Source organism: Nannobrachium achirus, assembly GCF_963921795.1.
Source record: "Nannobrachium achirus genome assembly, chromosome: 18".
Classification (NCBI taxonomy): Eukaryota; Metazoa; Chordata; class Actinopteri; order Myctophiformes; family Myctophidae; genus Nannobrachium; species Nannobrachium achirus.
This window is the reverse complement of record NC_137825.1, coordinates 37940476-37956420: the sequence shown is the minus strand read 5'-3', so window position 1 is coordinate 37956420 and position 15945 is coordinate 37940476. Positions and strand designations below refer to the sequence as shown.

The window sequence follows — 15945 nt, the reverse complement described above, 5'->3', positions numbered from 1 at the left end:
AGTAACCCTGGAGTGTGATGAGAGGAGATGTGAAAGCTTGAACTTTAAAGGTCTATTAACATGGAGAGTGATTGACGCGCCTAGTAATTCATTTTCAATGAGAGACTAGCGGGCAGGTAGGATATGTGCGGGCGCAATCCTGTGAAACTGTCGCTGTTCATGCTTGTCTCACGCACACGCCTGCCCGCTGAGAGAGTTGAAATGTGTTGAAAGTTTTTCTAAGCGCAATGTGACCCTGCAGACCTAAGCGATTAAACAGGTGTCAGAACAATGGAAGCAGAGCTCCGCAGTCTGTGCTCCACATAGAGTATTTTGTACAAATGCCTCTAATCTTTCCTTGAACTCCACACACCTCCACACAGAACCCAACAAAGTACAGTTTCTATCAAAAAATACAAATGACTCTGCCAGGATAGTAGAAAGTAGAAGAGGAGCTCCTGAAAAAAGTTACAGAAACAATATTCGCTGACTATCTGAAAAGATTTGAAACAAATCAAACCTCACGTTCCACACCGACAATCTCCAGGCATCGCACATAAGAGATCACTACCCATCTGTTTAAAAAGATGGTTTTAGTTCAAGGTAGACAGTGGGAATAAACCCAGAGATGATGAACAAACCACTATAAACCTCTACAAGAAAAGAACAGTGATGATCCAGGCCAAGCTGAGTTGCTCAGAGGAAATCAGGGAGAGAGAGTACAGGAGAACTACAAATCCTATCTTCATCTGACAATGTCACAGAAGAACCCCACTTACAGCGTCAACCCCCACTACGGAGCACTACTCACTCGTTGAGTTGAGAGACAGATTCACACCGTTGGAGATAAAACAAGTGGAGATGGAACCCACAATCAAAAATGACACAGAGGGGGAAAAGCTCCCCATCCAGACCCAGTGGCACAGAGGAAGAGAGACGCCTGCCTGTTCTCTGGACTGTGGTGAAAAGACTCCCAGCACAATGGGGATTTTAAGCAAGAGATGAGGCAGACCAGGGGAGAAGTGCCAGTCGCTTGTACGTTTCCCATGCCAATAAAGCCCATTTGAATTGAATTGAATTGAATTGAATTGAATTGAATTGAATTGAATTGAATTGAACTGAACTGAACTGAACTGAACTGAACTGAATTGAGAGGGAGAGAGAGAGAGACAGAGAGAGAGAGAGATGAATGCTGCAAAAAGCTGTCTCTATACGTGCCTTTGATACTTTTTGCAAGGTCCTCCCATGTAAAAACCAATATCTCAAATTTGATTCAAGAAGTCTTCACATTAGCATACAACATTCACAGAGATTAGATGATAATGTTGATACCTGATAGCAGCCAGGCTCAGTAAAAGCCTTAAAAGCCCTAAACAGCAACATGTGCGGGGGAGCACTCAATTGACAATAGGGAGAGAAAATTGAATCTCAGCCCTGAGTGAGAAATATTGTGCATGTGTCATGTTGATGTTTTCCAAATAAAAATGTTAAAGTGGCACTGATCTGTTTTTGAGCGCAGTAATGGAACTAATGACTGTGTAATGTAAAAGGTGGTGCCTGTAATGCCAAACAACTCTGATGAAACCTTCTGTAACCTAATGACAATGGTGATTACTACTGTAATTTTATGGGAAGGACTTCAGGCACTATATTGAAGAGGGAAGAAATATTCCATTTCAGCATTAAAAATAGAGTACAGAACTAGAAAGATAAACAAAACATTGAAAGCAAACATAGACAGAAGATAAAACTTCTTCTTTATTCTAAAAACTAAGGAACTGGATGAAAATGCAGAACATCGTTTCTCTTGCCTCTTTATTTTTCCTTTTTTGCAGTGATTTAATTTTTTTTTATTTGATGTTGAAACTGTATACCTACAGTATGTTGTTCTTGTTATTTAGCCTCTGAAATGTTATTGACAGTATTAACAGTCTCTAGTATTAATAGTATAATTATTCTTTTCAGTAACCCTGCAATAGGCTCTGTGCATAACTGTAGTCCGCTAATTACCACAGGTGGCATACCACTGATACTTGTTTTGTATGTCTTGAGTGCTCTATTAGAAACAAACACTAAACAGTGAAATGAAAACATATCTGTGTTAAAGCTATACTGTGTAAGTTGCTCAACTAGTGGTCAGAGCTGTATAGCAAACCGCGGTCGCGTCCGCGTCTTTCGGCCGTTTTTCGCGGACCGGGCCTCACCACCGCGTCCGCCTGCAGCTCGCCGAGATCTATCTTTAGAGGGGTCCCTGGTTCCTGTGCGTTCAGGCATTCCAGAGAAACGGACTCCTTCACCCGAGTATATGTTGTTGTTATGTTGAGGCAAGCTACTTCCTGAGAAGTCAGCAAGATGCGCCTGTGATTGGCCGGTAGTGTACCATGTGTTTATGATCCGCGATATGATTGGCCAATGTATATGTCACGGTTTGTTAGAGAAACAGGACGGTCGAGAAACGGAGCACTCGTGGTGCCGCACGGGGCGGAACAAGCGGTCGCCCACAACAACGTCCTCCAGGCGGAGCCGCTCGATTGTCCACGACATTGCAAGCGGCGCGAAGGCCAGCGGACCTTGGTCCTGCTCTTCGCCCCCGAACGCCGCAGGCGCGAGTGGCCGCGAAGAGCGGGCCAGGGCCGCGCGGCCGGCGGAGCGCCGCGCGAGTTACGAAGCCGTGGTGAATGCAATCATTATATTTATGGGCAAGCCCACGATAAACGCTCATAGTAAGCTAATGGCTAAGCTAATGGCTAAGCTAATGGCTAAACACCGCCCAGCTAGGCTAGTAAATAAAGAAAGAGAGTCGCAAACGAGTGACGTCAGCGCCTGCACTAGTGAATGGCTGTCTATGGGCTGTCGTCGCCATCTGGTGGTGATTAGTGTGTGGTGAACGACAAAACAAGCGCTCTTACTCTTACCGTCCTGAGTTACCCAAACATATTGTAACATATACACAACGTATACGCGAAATTCTCCCCCCCTCGCGGCTCATAGAAAACATATAAAGAGAAGGCTTTAGAAGCTGAAATTAACGGAGAGGGGGTTCTAAAACTTTAGCGATTTAACAGTTAGGACAAATTTAAGATTTGTTTTATAAAAAAAGTTACATGGTATAACTTTAAAGCAAGCAGGTGTGTGCACAGTTTGAATGAATCAGGCTATGTATTAATAGTTTACAGTGCCTTGGTTAAAGCCTATGTTCTACTGTGAACTATAAGCACATAAAAGTTGTAGAGCAGCAGCTGATATATAAAGGTATTTAAAGTAATGTATTTCCTGCAAATGTATTGAGGTATTTTGTAGCTAACTCTGTATGTTTTGCTTAATTCATCATTTCTGGCACATCTTTAGCCACACTAGTGAGAGCACTGCTCTCTTTAAGTACTTCAAACCAGTCCTCTGCGCCTAGATCGGCTATTTTTGCTGTTGATGGCAACAGTGGCCATAGAGAGATGGCTGAATATTATTGTCAGTGGGTGTGTTGCAGGTGGATTCATCATGACCTTTCAAGTGATTGCCTGTCATTACTTAATTACACTGTGCATCGTGCTCAACGCAATGGCATACGGGTAATTTCATGGACTGAAAACCCTGTATACTTACTTTCTCCTAAAGACCAAACTGATCAAATACAAAACCTAGACAAGGGAGTGTGGCAGAGTACTGTGTCAGTACTTGAGGAACGTGAGGAGGGGACGCTCTCAGCTGGGGCTTGAGAGCACTGGGAATTGAGAACGCAGGTAAAATGGACAGGCGGGGAATGAAATGGGCTGAAATCCCCCTGGGGAATTCCTTCACTCCCGGGACAGTGAGATTGGGACCAGGCAGGGAAAGGGGCTGAAACCCCCCAGAGAATATTTCAGTGTTTGGACAAGAAAGGGGCGTTGACTTGCGACATTGGAGCAGAATGGGCACTGGACGTTCAGCGCTTGCACGATCAGGACTTCTAGGAGGGGTAGCCGAAACAAGCATGACCATAACATAACTATCAACCAGCATGTGCTTCAATAGTATCCACAGTCCAACAGTCGACCAGCCGGCGATTCAGACGAATCCCCCAACAGTCGACCGGCTGGTGCTTCAGGGACGTCCACTCGCCACCCCTGGAGCTCACACCACAGATTGTCACAGTACCATGGGAGAAGACTGTGTGGTAGCTGGGTGCTGTCCACACTGGGTCCAGTTTGGACCATGAACAAGAAACAAAGCATCAACTGTGACAGTGCTTCTGCCATCTGAAGCGAAGGAAATGGCAGTTGACGAGTGTGCGTATCACTATATGACTGTAGACCTGGTCCACGCAGGCAGGCAGTGAACAGCACAAACCGTGGTCGTTGTTGACCCCAAAATTGCAGTGCGCCGGTGATTTGCAAATTACAGTACATTCCCTCTACTGTGGCTCTCCTCCCACATCATTGCACAGCTAGTTCATAAAATATCAGACACATGCCACTGTGCCTCAGGAAAATAATTGGAACAAAAAATGATTGCGTGAGATGGTGTATTATTCAAGGTCAATGGTGCTGGTCTGAGTGGAAATTTGGTGGGTCAAGTGCTGAGTACGATGACCTTTGTTTACAAGCGTACTACTGTATCCTTGGCAGAAAATTCTCTCTTCATTCTATAGGGAAAAATACCAACACATAAATAATAACAACTGTGGATTGCATGCAACTGCCAAGGACTTTCCAACGATAAGTTATCACTATACTTACATTTATGAAACAGTGACCTTGATCTTTGCCCACCAAATTCTTGAGTCCATAATTTAATCCTCATAATCGAACATTTGGTGTGAAATGCTGCATGTCATAATTAGCATTTCAATTCTTCACTTACAGTATGGCCAAAGTATGTGTTTGTGAGGTCACAGTGTGCTTGCGCTTTGACCACCAAATTATAATCAGTTCATTGTAGAGTCCAAGTGGACGTTAGCCAGATCTAATGAATTTCACTCCTGGAATTACTGCGTTCATGAGAATGGGATGGACATGAGCTCACATTGACCTTTGACTTCTGACCTCTAACTACCCACGGACGGACGGATGGGCGGACAAAAACACAATGCTTCCTTGCACGGCTGTCATTGGCAGAGACATAATAACATATCGTCACTGTCGGGCAGAGACCTTGTAACTCCAAGTTTCAAATTTGTACCTTTTTTCCGCGAAGCCCTGCTTCATTGCACAAAAGTAGTGAAAACAGCAGATCTACAAGCACACGGAGCCTCGCGCCGCAAGGCGTTGTGTGCTTGTAGATCAGGTGTTTTCACTATTTTCTTTTTAATGATAAAAACGAACAGTTTTGGACACCCGACAACGACGATATGCAACTCAAAATGAGACATAGCTTAACTAAGAAGTATTAGAATTGCACATTTCTCTCTTGCACTATCCACTTTCCATTCCCTCTCCCTATCATAGTGTCGTTATGTCACTCTCCCTCTCTCCAGGACCGAGCGCCATACCCCAGTGACCGCCGTACAGCCACCACTACGCTCACAGTGGACGTGTTGGACGGGGATGATCTGGGACCCATGTTTCTGCCATGTGCCCTGGTGGGAAATACCAGAGACTGCAGTCCCATTACATACAGAGCTAATATACTGGAAATTACTGATCCGGTAAGTTTTTATGCTTGAGAGGGTAGAATTGATGGAAACGCCGCACGAGCAATATTACTCTATGGATTTAAAATGTTTGATAAAAACTGTGATATAATGTAAAAATTCATTGCACACTTTAAACTTTTATCCTCTTTTTAATCTGCCATATATCAGAAAGACATACAGTATACTAAGATATGCAAGTGTACCTTTGCGCTTATGCAGCTATATATTATGTCGTAAGTTTTTCATTGGAGGGATTTAGCTGACGCTGTAATCCACAGCGACTTACTACACCACATTGTAAACCACACAACGTGGCTATGGGTGAAATCCTGGACCCTGACAAGTCAGCAGACCATTCATGCCTTAACACGGGCACGCACGCATGCACACATGCACGCGCGCGCACACACACACACACACACACACACACACACACACACACACACACACACACACACACACACACACACACACACACACACACACACACACACACACACACACACACACCTGTATGTGCATGATGGTGGCAAGTGGGCAGTGTGTTCGTGACACACATGCCAAGTCAGCAGAGCAGCCATGCTTAACTGAACATTGCCTGCTACTATTGCTGTTTTACTGAGATCTCTGTCAATCCCCCCCCCCCCCCCCCCACACACACACACACACACACACACACACACACACACACACACACACACACACACACAACTACACATTTCACCAGTAAGAGATCACAAGAGATCTCTGCTTGAGTTTAACAGATTTTATAGAACAACATAATGAATGGATGGGAAGGGTGTAGTCTCTGGAGAGGACGGCCATCGATGCTCACTCGGGGAGCGGTTGTCTCTGCTTCTACTCTGCCCCCCTGGGTTCCTGGAAAAAAGAAAGAAAAAAGGGATGAGAAGGGCGAGATAATACACTTATTGCGACCGTAGGTCGCAGTTAACTATGAGAACCGTCACATCTTGTCCGTACGCCCTTCCATCCTTCTGTAACACCTCAATGTCTATAGTCTATACTGTAGCTGTTGTCACATTGTTGACATTGTGACATCACATCGTTGTGACCTCATTAAAGTTCAAACCCTGGATATCCGTGACATCACATTGTAACACATTCTGTCCTTGTCCCTTGTATGCCCATATATGGAGATCCCTGATTTACAGTTGTACAATTTTTCAGTAGAACCGATCCAACCAATATGCCCATAAAAGGGGACAAGGACTGAAAGACAGATACTGACACGCACGGACAGGGTTCACAGACAGGGTTCTCCATATATGGTCATAGAAGGGATTGTATGTATGATGTCAGACGTCATAGACATCATATAGGACACATAATGAGTAACCGAGTAAGCATGTCTGGGGTCTCACAGCACACAATTGGTTCTACAGACTCAAACCTTTGCACACGGATGGCTCAGATTTTTGCCTGTGTTCTTAGTTGCTTCCCCTGCCGTTACTGTACTTGCACAATGTACAGTTGTATGAAACAATGTTTTTTTGTAGAACCGCCGATCCAACCAATATGCCCATATATCTCCATATACATGGATCTCCATATATGGGTAACTGGTCCGATATTAATAATGAATTCCGTCCTGTGCAAATTCCATCCTGTGCAAATTCCGTCTTGCACGATCTTGCCCTCTGCGACCTTGTCCTTTAGGGCTTTCCGCCCTTAGGCGTCTTACTGGTAGGGTATATTCTTGCATACAATGTTTTCTATACATACATACATGAAAAAAGAAATCTTCATGCGTGAGTGGATTGGCCAGGCGCGGCCAATGAGAAAGGCTGAATTCATTAACACGGAGTGGAAGAAAATCACCGTCCGTGTGATTATGCTTGCCTGCCCGGTGGGTTTCAAGCGTAATGACTCATTCATCCATAACTATGTAATTATGAAACTAAACTCTACTTCGGTCATATCCAGACTATCCACGTGTGTGGATTGGACACCAGTAATACACAACAACCCCATGATTGGGGACGAATAACTATAATGATAGAGGAGGAAGTGTTACATCTGTCTCCAAGTAGTCGTGTTGCCTCGACGGAAAAGTTCCAGCTCACAAGCCCTCCCCCCAAAAAAACTAAAGAAAGAAAAAAGCTTGTCCGTCATGTCACTGAACGTGCTTGTGACAGTTTCTCTAAGGGCACAAGCCTTAAGGCCCTTTCTGATAGTGAACTGTACTAAGCTCTCTACCGGAATGTGTCATATTTGCAATTTAAAAAATGTAAACAGACAGACAGCCAGACAAACTTGACAAACCTGAGGCTTTCTTGGCAGGGTGAAGGAAGGACGCGGGGAGAGGGGGGGAGTGGAGGGGAGAGAGAGAGAGAGAGAGAGAGAGAGGGAGAGAGTGGGGGGTAGCTTGAGGACAGAACAAACTCTTGTAGTGTCTGTGCCGGTGATTTACCTGTAGCTGTATGATTAATATGATCGACCATTACCTCCATACAAATCCCAGTCCCAGCAGGATACTTGTGGCATGCAGCTAACTGCCTTCCATCGCTGCCTGCCAGTCTGTCTGTCTCCACATCTACTGTACCTCTGTGTTAACAAGGCTATTCATAATCATTAACCACAACTTGCTGTCAGCAGAGGTAGTCACATAGGTCAACATTGGCTTGGTCACGATTTTTAGTCTTCAGTCTATTATTCACGCTTTCTTGCTGGTGGTGTTATTGATTGGGATAATCAGTCGAGTGTCTCTTTCCATATTCTCAGTCATATTTCAAGTCCTCATTACCTTAGTTCACCTCTAGATAACTCTGCTAATTTTACAGAACCTAGACAATTTGACTGAACTGACTTTGTCATTTAAACACTTTAACAAAACCGTATGGTAGAGTATATTAATATAACTAACCCAACTGCAGTCGGTTTTATTGTAGGTGGTCTACCTGCTCTTCTATTGAGAGATGTATTGTTTACTGTCAATATTCCAGGATGACCTCCCACTTGGGTAATGACGCCCCCTGGCGATCATTCAGAGAAACTACTTCAGCTCCCGTACTAACGTAGGTAGGAAGGGCCTGTCACTCAAACCGGAGTGACCCGCCTCCAGGCTATATAAGCCCCCGGAGGCGGAAGTAACATCCTCTTTTCACTCTCTGCGATATCACATTCAGATAAGTTGAAACTCAGCCTTTGTATTATTATTCTTCGCGCATTAGCCTAAAGCGGTGGCATTGGAGTCGCCCACCGGCGAGTGTTGAATTAACCCGTACTTAAGAATACTTATTCTTGTCCCGTCCTAAAACGACGGTTATTTCCTTCTATAACAAAGGATTATTACTGCTTGTTCAGGCCTCCGCCGAAGCAAGCGTGGCATAGCATTAGCCGTTAGCTTGTTAGCTCGTCTGCTATTTGTTAACGTTAGCTACACTGCTTACCGCTTGTTCAGGCCCTGCCCGAATCAAGCGTGGCCTAGCCTTAGCCGTTAGCTTGTTAGCTCGTCTGCTTCTGGTTAACTCTATCTACAGTGCTTCGCCATGGATCCTCTGGCCTTCCTGCCGAGGCAATGTCCAGGCTGTCCAGGACTCATCGACGGACAGGATCTTCACCCTCTCTGTGTCGGCTGCATGGGCGTTGCACACGCCTTCTCTGCACTGAGTCCTCAGGGGAGAGCAGGACCTTTCTGTGACTTCTGCGTGGCCTACGACCACGATGTACTGGTACACCGGTTCTACCTAGCCAGGGCAGGCCTCGGGGCCTGCGCTCCACCAGGTGGGTCCACTGCTCTCAACCCCACAGCCCAGTCTTTCCTTCCCCAGGCGGCCCGCACCGTTGGTCAAGGTGCGGCGCTGCCTTCCGGAGATCCGTTTGGCAAACAGCGCGCCATTCCAAGTCAAGATGGCGCCGTGCTACATGAGACACCGCCTGCCGCGCAACCGACCGCAGCTAGCTCCACTGTCACTGGAGCTGGCGGGTCTGGTGAAGTCGCCGCTAAGAAGGCGACCAAGAAGGCTAACATCCCTCCGGTAGCCTTTTCCCCTTCGGGCGCGGTGCCCAAAAAGAAACGCTCGGATGTGACCGTCGGGGACGTTCCCCTCGACGTGAGCATCACCAAAACAGTCCAGACTTTCAGGCGAGAGTCGGACCTGAGCTCCTGTCAGAGCGAGGGTTCTGGTTCTGAATACTCTGGATACACGGCCGAGGAGGAGGAGGACTCCGTCGAGGGCGATGGTTCTCGACTCACGGTCACAGTGAAAGGTAATGCCCCTGCGGCTCCAGCACGTCAACTGGACGCCGCAGGGAGCTCCCAGTCCTCCTCAGGCACCACTGCCCCTCCACCCGCCAGTCAAGCGGGTGAAGCGGGAGCAGAGGACGTCGATTCTGCAGCAGAAATGCTGGATCATCTCACGGTCTACATGAGAGCTCTTGCCAGAGTTGGAGAGGAGTTGCCACCTCCTCTCCCCTCTGAAGAGGCCGAGGATGATGACGAAATGCCCGGGCAGGAGCCTTCGGTTCCCGCCCCGTATGTCCTCTCCAGGCTGCCGCTGGTGAAAGGTTTCACCAAGGCCCTCCATTCCTCATGGAAGACACACAAAGACCCCAGGAAGCTGCCTTTTTCTGTGTTGGATTTGGTTGGCGGTGCGGAGGCAGGCATGTCCACCTGCCCTAACCTGGACCACCTGTTGGCACAATCTTTTCTGGGTTCCGTCAGACCCCAGTACAAGGATGTAGGCACGGCTAAAAACGGGCCGTTTGTCGGCCCCGTCGGCACCAACCCGCCGGGGTTCACTGTCCTGGAGGACAAGCTGCAGTCGGACAGGGCTCGTAACGCCTACCGGTCCGCTGCTCTGGCCGCTAAGGACCTGAATTTAATCCAGCTCTTGCTCGCTTCCACCAAGGACCTGGTCAAAGGTCTGCCCACGGGGGAGCACACAGCTGAACTGAACACTTTATTTGACATCATGCTGAAGGTCAATTGGCATGCGGTTAAGTGGATGGGCAGGTCCATGGACTACAACCTCCAGTCTGAGAGAGCCCGCTGGCTCGACTATGTCGACCTCGAGCCTAAGAGGGACGTGGGCGAGAAGCCTCTAGGTCCTCGCGGGGAGATGTACAAGTCTCTCATTAACATGGAGAACAGTCCCACCACCCTCATGGGTGGGGGCTTGGAGCTGCTGCAGGGTAGAGTTACCTTCTTCAAGGCGGCTAAGGACATCGTCGAGTCCACCACAGTGCCACAGGAAGAACCGCAGCAAGCTAGGAGGGCGTCCCGCTCCTCCCGCGTCAAGGAAAGGGGCCGCTCTGCTTCTTTTAAGAAGCACTCGTCTTCCTCCAGGGGAGCCTCTGCAGCCAGGGCGCCTGACAGGCCCCGCAGCAAGGTTGTGGTTCCCGAGCGCGCTCAGCCGCGCCGCCCGTCCAAGGATGGCAGGCAGCAGTCTTCCTACCGCGGTGGCCGCGGTAGGGGACAGCGCAAATGACACTCGGAAGAGGGGGATTGTGCTGGGGCGGGGGTCCGAGGTGTCTCTCGGTCCCCCTCCCCCCAAACGAGGGCGTTTTTCGGTACCCCGTGTCGGGGAAATGAAAATGTGGAATTTGATGCCTCCTGTGTCGACAATAAAAATGTTGAAAGAGCAAAGTCTGTCTCTGTCCAACTCTCTCGCACTAGCACAGACGACCCCATCGTGCATGCCTCCTGTAGTAATGATGAAGTCCTGTCAGGACTCGATAATCAATCACAGGTTTTATCGGCAACCAGTAATGTTAATGTCAAACAATTATGTGGTTCCTCAAGCGCGCGAGTGGGATATCCCTCGCGTCGACAATATGACTCCTTTATGCATGCCTCCTGTAAGAATGATGGAGTCCCGTCAGGACTCTTTAATCAGTCAAAGGTTTTATCAGCAACCAGTAATGTTAACGTCAAACAATTATATGGTTCCTCATGCGCGCGAGTGGATTTTCCCTCGCGTGAGCGATGCTATGAATTTAACCTTGAGTCAGAAATTCTGTCGGCCTACTATGAGCCCGGGTCAAGGGACAAGCATAAAGGCCTTAGAGCAGGTATTAAACGTAAAAGTTCCTCTCCTGTCAGGGGAGAATGCTTTAGTTGTGGGCGAGTCTGTTTATCAGTCGAATCGCTTTGCTCTTCCTGTCGCTCTATCGAGCGAAAACCGAACGCTTCCGGTTTCACCGGATACGGATTCGCTAGCTACCCGCTTCCGGTCCGGCCGCAAAAAAAAAAAAAGCTCCGCTAGTCAAGCGGTACAATCAGAAGGTGTTCCCGCCTTGCGGCCTATTGAACCCCTGCGCTCCGCATCCGGGTGTTCCGGATACGGATACGCAGGTTCCCCACTTCCGGTCCCGCCGCAAAATAGCTCCGCTAGTCAAGCGGTACAACCAGAAGGTGTTTCCGCCATGCGGCCTATTGAACCCTTGCGCTCCGCATCCGGTCGTTCCGGATACGGATACGCAGGTTCCCCACTTCCGGTCCGGCCGCCAAAAAGCTCCGCCGTCACGGAAGCACAGTGGTGGGGTTTCTCTCGCTCAAAACACGCTAGCACGCTGCGCGCGCCAGTGGAAGTTATGCAACCCGAGCCATTGGGTATTTCGAACGATAACCAGGGGTTACAGGTTACAGTTCGCAGACATACCCCCGCTTTCGAGCAGGGTTATTCATACCAGGGCGCGTGGTTTAAAAGCAAGTCTTTTGAGAGAAGAGATCAGCTCATTGCTAAGCAAGGGTGCTATAGTGGAGCTGGACAGGACCCAATCCCGCATGGGATTTTGGAGCTGTTATTTCCTGGTGCCCAAAAAGGGGGGGGGGCTACGTCCCATCCTGGACCTAAAGGCACTAAACGTGTACCTGAAGAAATACGTTTTCAGGATGCTAACTGTACCCACCATGTTACGGTCGGTCAGGCAAGGGGATTTCCACTGTTCAGTGGATCTGAAGGATGCTTATCAGCACGTCCAGATTTATCCCCCACACAGGAAATTCCTACGGTTCGCCTTCGAGGGTCGCCTGTACGAGTATACAGTACTCCCTTTCGGTCTGTCACTGAGCCCGAGGGTTTTCGTGAAAGTGACCGAAGCAGCCATCGCCCCGCTGAGACAGCAGGGCGTCAGGTTGGCGACGTACATCGACGATTGGATGATTTCAGCGAGCTCCGCCCACGAAGTGGCGCGTCACACACAAGTGGTTTTGGCTCACCTGAAGGCCTTAGGTTTCATAGTCAACCACGGCAAGAGCATGCTGACTCCAGCAAGTCGTCTTACATTCATTGGGGTCCTTCTGGACTCATCCGACATGTCGGCCCGTCTCTCGGAGGAGAGGGTGGACAGGTTTCGGGAATGTCTCGACTCCTTTCAAGTGGGCCAGGAGGTCACTTACAGGAGTTGCATGGTACTGACGGGAATGATGGCTTCCGCAGTACATCTGTTGCGTTTGGGCAGGTTTCATATGAGACCTTTTCAAAGATGGATGTTATCCCTCGGGATCCCGCCCTCCTTGAAGTACAAGAAGGTTACGGTTTCCCCTTCCTGCGCGATCGCCCTGTCTCCGTGGCTGGTGGAGGGGTTCCTCACCAGCGGAGTCTCGATTGGCGAGGTGGTTTCCCGCAAGTCGATCACGACAGACGCCAGTCTCAGTGGATGGGGAGCCACTTTCGAGGGGCGCACAGCGCAGGGGCTTTGGCCTCTGGAGATGAGGGGTCGTCACATCAACTATTTGGAGTTGATGGCTATACTCCTGGCGCTCAAGCATTTCGAGCCTTGGATTTTGCATTGTCACGTCCTGGTCGGAACAGACAATACGACGGCCATGTTTTATGTCAACAAACAGGGGGGCCTGTCGTCGTTGCCACTGGACCGTCTGGCTCGAGAATTGACGGTTTGGTGCTTGTCGCGCCTCAAGTCGATCAGGGCCTTACACGTCCCAGGTCTCCTCAACAGCGGAGCAGATCTCCTGTCCAGGGGAGGTCCTCGCTACGAGGATTGGTCTCTCCACCCCAGGGTGGCGAGCCAGATTTTTCGCAAGTTCGGTCAGCCAGTGGCGGACCTGTTTGCGTCAGCGGAGAATACGAAGTGTCCGTTGTTCTTCGCGGTGAAGGGCAGTCCTCCCTTGGGGTTGGACGCCTTAGCGCACACGTGGCCGAGAGGTCTATTGTACGCGTTTCCCCCCTTCGACTTAATCCGACCCACTCTGGAGAGAGTCAGGAGGTTCGGTCTGGAGATGCTCCTGGTGGCTCCCTACAAGGGCACGTGGAGATCGGCGATCGCCCCTCTCCTTTGCGAACCGGGTTGGCAGCTGCCTCAGTGCAGGGACCTGTTGAGTCAGGCCAGGGGGGAGATCTTCCACCAAGACCTGCAGGTCCTAGACCTGTGGGTTTGGCACGTGAAAGGTTAAACCTGCTGGCAGCCGGTTTTTCTTCTGAAGTGGTTGCTACCATTCAGAGTGCTAAGGCGCCCTCTACGAGGGCGTCTTATGATGGAAGGTGGAATGCCTTTGAGGACTGGTGTGAGTCGCGTGTTCCACCTGTGGTGGCTCATGTGGCGTCAGCCCAGGAAATTCTGGAATTTATGCAGAACCGCTTGAAAAGTGGTCTGGCATTTTCTACCCTTAGGGGGTATTTGGCGGCTATTAATGCCTGTCACCTGGGGGTGGCGGGCAAGGCACCTTCTAAAGTCCCGGAGGTCATCAAGTTCATGCAAGGAGTTGAACGTTTGAGGCCGGTGACTAGGTCTTTGTTCCCAGTTTGGGATCTGCAGGTGGTTCTAGGGGGCCTATGTCGGGCTCCCTTTGAGCCGCTTGTAGGGATGCCTTTGAAACTTTTGAGTTTCAAGACGGCTCTTTTGCTGGCCTTGGCCACGGCTAAAAGAGTTGGTGACCTGCAAGCTCTCTCGGTGTCTGCGGAGTGCATGCAGTTTATGAACAATGATCTCAAGGTGTTGCTCAAGCCTCATCTTAAGTTTGTTCCTAAGAACATGGTGGTTCCTAAGGAGCCTGTTGTTCTTCTGGCTTTTCATCCTCCTCCGTTTGTCTCGGTGGAGGATGAACGGCTGAATTGCCTTTGTCCTGTCAGGGCATTGAAGGCCTACTGTGACAGGACTGCTGGTTCTAGAGCTTCTTCTCAGCTCTTCGTGGAAATGGGCAATGTTCTTGTCAGAAAGCCGGTGTCTAGACCCACTCTTTCGAGGTGGATTGTGGATGCTATTAGGCTGGCTTACTCTAGTGCGGGTGTGGAAGTGCCGGCGGCACTTAAAGCCCATAGCACTAGAGGTGTGGCTACTTCGTGGGCACTGGCAAAGGGAGTCTCCGTTCAGGAGATTTGTGTTTCGGCGAATTGGTCTTCGCCTTCTACCTTTGCAGCCTACTATCACCTGGATATCGAATCCTCTTCGCTAGCGCATTCGGTTCTGGGTGCAGTTGCCTCCTCTACGTCATAGAGGAGTCGGATCTTCCCCTCCCACAGGTGGGCATGTAGCCACCTGGGGTATTTTGGGGGGACCCTGTGTTTTCCTTATATAGTGTGTCTTACTTATAAGGCGGACTTGTCCTTTTCATTTAGTTGAATGAGGCGGACTTCGGTCTGTCAGGGTCTCTCCTTATTTTCTCATGCCTTCACACCCAGGTCCGGTGGGCCTGGGACCTTCTGGGTGATGGGTCACGCCCGTTTGGGCTGTGCTCACCCGTATGAGGGGTGTGTGGGGGTATGAGAGTAGGTTGTGGCTTAGAGGGGAGTTTAAGAATCCCAAGTGGGAGGTCATCCTGGAATATTGACAGTAAACGGTAGGTTCCGTACGGAACCATTGTTTACTTAGATATGGAAGGATGACCTCCCACGTAATGCCCCTCTGTTTCACTGAATGTGGCAGAGAGTGGTATTAAGAGGATGTTACTTCCGCCTCCGGGGGCTTATATAGCCTGGAGGCGGGTCACTCCGGTTTGAGTGACAGGCCCTTCCTACCTACGTTAGTACGGGAGCTGAAGTAGTTTCTCTGAATGATCGCCAGGGGGCGTCATTACCCAAGTGGGAGGTCATCCTTCCATATCTAAGTAAACAATGGTTCCGTACGGAACCTACCGATCCTGTGCTCTTATAGGACTATGTTAGGCAAGAGGTATTGCAATTTATCCTGCTCAATAAGCCATCCATTATGTATTTTATATGTTGAACTTGTTTGATGGTTTTGGCTGTAGATCTACTATTTTTGAAAAAGAAAATTGAGACAAATTGGTTGCGGCTGTTAAATTGAGGCCAAGTTACTTATGACAGTGTTTCTCAAACCTTTATATTTCAAGGTCTTCCCTTAACTCTGACATTGTACAAATGGAACCAAATGAACCCTAACGGGTTCATTTGGTTCCATTTGTACACTGCCAGAGT

The 15945-nt window shown here is 49.0% G+C and overlaps 1 protein-coding gene across 1 annotated transcript in view; it reads left to right on the top strand.

Moving 5' to 3' along the window:
• The window catches only part of pcdh15b (protocadherin-related 15b), a gene marked incomplete at both ends in the record, with an annotated part of 204786 nt that overhangs the window by 54962 nt on the left and 133879 nt on the right, over nucleotides 1–15945 (top strand). The window contains one exon of the mRNA XM_080747787.1: nucleotides 5429–5599. Within this exon, the coding sequence (XP_080603913.1) occupies nucleotides 5429–5599 (171 nt within the window). The remainder of the gene's footprint in view (nucleotides 1–5428; nucleotides 5600–15945) is intronic.